Raw genomic sequence first — 3,730 nt, 5'->3', positions numbered from 1 at the left:
CCCCCCCACACACATATGCACATACACGTTATCCGAGAGCTATTCGTTGAGTCGCGCTCACATCATCTCTGCTTAGGCCGGTGTTTGGAGACCGCCCGCGGCCCCTCACCACATCGACTAAGCACCATTTTTGATGACATAAAGCTTTTATTGAAATTGATTGCCTTATGCAGACAGACTAGCCTCATTAAGACAGACTGTTAGCAGACCGAGTAGCTACGGCATCGTCGCCGCTTTCCGTTGCTGCCTGCGTGTGTGGTGCACGTGCAGATGCGCATCCACGTGACGCAGTTCTTTCAGACGAAGCGGCGTCGCCGCGTGAAGGTGGCCGTGACCTTGTTGGCGCTTTTGGGTGTGTGCAACACGTTGGCAGTGGCGCTCAAATACTACCATTCCACTGTGTTGCGCTTCAGCAACGTCTCCCCGATTACCTTATCGACATCGCTTTTCCGCGCCACGTTGTCTTCAAAATGTCTTGTGTTGACCGCGAAGGCCACGAGTTCCGATACGAACGCAGTCTGTCAGAAGCTGGTCGGTGCGTCGGGTGCGAGTTTGACCTCCTTCGCGGACACCGTGTGCTCCTACGTCGAGGACGCCTCCGCCACGACCGCCTCCACCTCCACCTCCGCCACGACCGCCTCCACCCCGACCGTCTCTGAAGCGGAAGAGTCGGAGACGACGAGCCGGTCCGGTCGTCGAGGAGCCGTGTCTGGGATCCTGGCGCCCGACAAGCTGGAGATGCTCAGATCCGTGTTCTCATCGACCACCGACGACAGCACGGAGGACAGCGACGGGGCGGACGACAGTGCAGGGGAAGAGCAGGGCTGGAGCAAGGCCTGCCACTCGGCACGGGCCGTACAACGAAGTTCTGGCTGGGCATTGTGGGCACTCGCCGGCGGTGTGGTGTGCAACTTGTTGGCTATTCTTGGTGCCATTTTGTTCGCCTCGCGAGCCAGGGAAAAAGTGCGTCTTGGTTTCTTGGGGCTGGGCATCGTGGCTTCCGTCTTACAACTGCTCGCTGTCGGACTTTTGTTTGTCTACGGCGGCATGATCAACGTGGAGACTTTCCCCTTCGTGCTCTCCGGCACCGCTGGTTCTAGCAGCACTGGTCTGGATCTGGGACCAGACGCAAGTGCGGGGATCGGCATCCAGAGAAACAGTTTGTCCTATGGATTTTATTTGGCACTCGCACTCGGTCTTGCCCAATTGCTAACCGGTGTGGGCATTGCTCAGATGATCCCCGGCGTCTTCACCGCTTCCGTCCCAGAACAACTTGCCTATTACTACAACCATTACGCCCCATCTGACAAGGACTACATTCAAGACGACTCCGGTTTCATCGACGCACGCGACAGCATTATTCCAGACGAAGACTTCCTCCGACCGCCCGTGCTTCTCGACGATGACCTCGCCCGTGCAGAAGTGCAACACCTCATGCTCAACGTTCATCCCAACACTCTCGCCACACTCACCAACACAACCCAGCCAGCCGCGACCCCAGTCGTGACAAGAGTGGGAACACCCCTGGCGATGATGGGAACTCCGGAGGCAGCGATCGTCGGAATGCCAGTGATGGGGACTCCAGAGGCGAGAACGGCACCTGCAGTGGAAGATCCGAGGTCAGTGGCTTAAAAAACGTTTACGGGGTTGTCTGGTTTACTTGCCTGCGTGTGGGAACGACACCATGTTGGGAACGACACCATGTGTGGGAATGACACCATGTGTGGGAATGACACCATGTGTGGGAACGACACCATGTGTGGGTCGGTCACGCGGTGAAATATTTCTCCTTGATGAAGGTTTTCAGCTTGACCCAGTCCGCGTTGAATTTCCTGATGCCCTCGCTGAGTTTCTCGGTGGCCATTTGGTCCTCATTGAGGCTCCAACGGAAGGTCTGTTCGTCCATGGGTCGCTTTACGTCGTCGAGACACTTGTCGGCGGCGGAGTCTTTAGAGAGAGCGAGTTCCAGCGTGCCGTCGTCAACTTCGGCATCAAGCGCGTTGATAATGCTTGGAGGGATGGTGAGTTTATCACAGCCACAGAGACTCTTCACTTGTCCTGCGTTGCGGAAGCTGGCTCCCATAACGAGCGTCGGCACGTCGTTTTTCTTATAAAAGTTGTAGATCCGTCGAACGGCGAGGACACCGGGGTCAGTTTCCGGTGCCTGCTCGTACTCCTTCTTGATGTCTCCTATCGGTCTATTCTGGCTCTTAGCATTGTGTTCGCAATACCAATCCGTTATACGTCCAACAAAAGGTGAAATTAAGTAAGCCTTGGCATCCGCACATGCTACAGCCTGGCAGAACGAGAACAAAAGGGTAAGATTTGTGTGAATATTCTCCTGTTCCAGCTTCTGGGCCGCCTGTATACCTTCCCAGGTAGCAGCGACTTTGACTAATAATCTCTCGATGGGTATATTTTGCGTCTTGAAAAACTCCAATAATTCTTTTGCTCTCTTCACCGTAAGTTCAGAGTCGAAACTGTATTCAGGATCCACCTCGAAGCTAACCAAACCTGGAACGCTCTCGCTAATCTTCTTCACGAACTCGGCCATTAGATGCTGCACTACTACTCGCAGCTTCTCCTCCTCACCCGCTTCTTCTGACACACTCGCAAGCGCCTTCGTCACCACCTCCTTCACCATCGCTTCACTCTCCGGAGCCATCGCGGCTGCCAGGATCAGCGATGGGTTCGTAGTCGCATCTGTCGCCTTCTTCGCATCAGACAACTTCGCAGAATCCACCACCACTTCTGTGTGCGCCGTCAGCTTCTGCAAACTAGATATCGCCTGACGCTTTGACTGGGTCTTTTCTGCCACCGGCTTCTCACACGACTCGCGCTTCCGGGAGGGGCTGGTGCTATCAACTAGTTCGGCCGACATGAAATCAACGCAAAAAAAAAGAGCTTGCCCTTGAATTACAACCAACCGGTAAGTCTTGGCACAGGGACGTTGCTCCCACGGAACGTTGTTATCAAGGAACATTGCCGCTACTTCCAGACTGTTTAGTTTAGTGTTGGCTTAGTTCTCGGCTAGCTCCAGGTATACAACAAAGTTGTCCTTTATATAGAAGTGAGCATGGGTCGACGGAAGAAGAAAACGTTGGAGTTGAAGCCCTTTTGTTATTACTGCGACCGGTCGTTTGAGGACGAGAAGGTGTTGTTGTTGCACCAGAAGGCGCGGCACTTCAAGTGTCGTCGGTGCAACCGCAAGTTGGACACGGCGACGGGGTTGGTGGTGCACTTGTTGAGTGTGCACAAGGAGACCATCAATAAAGTACCGAACGCTCTGAAGGAGCGAGAGTCGCCAGAGCTGGTGGTCCACGGGATGTCGGGCGTCCCGCCGGAACTGGTGGCTGAAAAGCAGAAGAAACTAGTCGCGGAATTGGGCACGAAGAAAAACGCCCGGTTCGAACACACGGTCTTCGGCAGCGGGCTTCTCGATAACCTAGGTGGTGGCGCCGCCGCATTCGCTGGTATGTTCTCAGGCCAACTCTTCCCAGGTGCCCTCGGAACCGGCTCCACCGCCTTAGGCGCCGGTGCCACCTTCAACGCTCCGGCCACCAGCACGCTCCCCGACCTCTCGCTCCTCACCAAGATCCTCAGCGCCGGACCGAACACGTCCAGTGCCCTCAGCGCCGCCCTCGGAAGCAATGCTCTCGGCACCAGCCCAAGTGCTCCGATCAACGTGCCCGCCAGCGTCCCTGCCGTTGTCCACCCGCTCTCGCGACTC

The 3,730-nt window shown here is 55.7% G+C and overlaps 3 protein-coding genes across 3 annotated transcripts; 2 read left to right on the top strand and 1 right to left on the bottom strand.

The window, feature by feature from the left end:
• Positions 1-270: 270 nt before the first annotated feature.
• Positions 271-1,632, top strand: GNI_057640 (putative transmembrane protein; the record flags this gene model as incomplete). The annotated part of the gene is made up of 1 exon (XM_011131702.1): positions 271-1,632. One exon carries the CDS (start codon positions 271-273, stop codon positions 1,630-1,632), a length of 1,362 nt encoding a protein of 453 aa, XP_011130004.1.
• Positions 1,633-1,768: 136 nt separating this feature from the next.
• GNI_057630 (transaldolase) lies at positions 1,769-2,881 on the bottom strand (the record flags this gene model as incomplete). The annotated part of the gene is made up of 1 exon (XM_011131701.1): positions 1,769-2,881. One exon carries the CDS (start codon positions 2,879-2,881, stop codon positions 1,769-1,771), a length of 1,113 nt encoding a protein of 370 aa, XP_011130003.1.
• A 195-nt stretch (positions 2,882-3,076) lies between these two features.
• On the top strand, positions 3,077-3,623 carry GNI_057620 (zinc finger protein; the record flags this gene model as incomplete). The annotated part of the gene is made up of 1 exon (XM_011131700.1): positions 3,077-3,623. A coding segment is annotated over one exon (547 nt), but the record flags the coding sequence as incomplete, so codon positions are not given.
• Positions 3,624-3,730: the final 107 nt, after the last annotated feature.

The sequence above is a fragment of the Gregarina niphandrodes genome (genome assembly GCF_000223845.1).
Source record: "Gregarina niphandrodes unplaced genomic scaffold scaffold00008, whole genome shotgun sequence".
Taxonomy (NCBI): domain Eukaryota; phylum Apicomplexa; class Conoidasida; order Eugregarinorida; family Gregarinidae; genus Gregarina; species Gregarina niphandrodes.
This window is presented reverse-complemented; position numbering and strand designations above follow the sequence as displayed.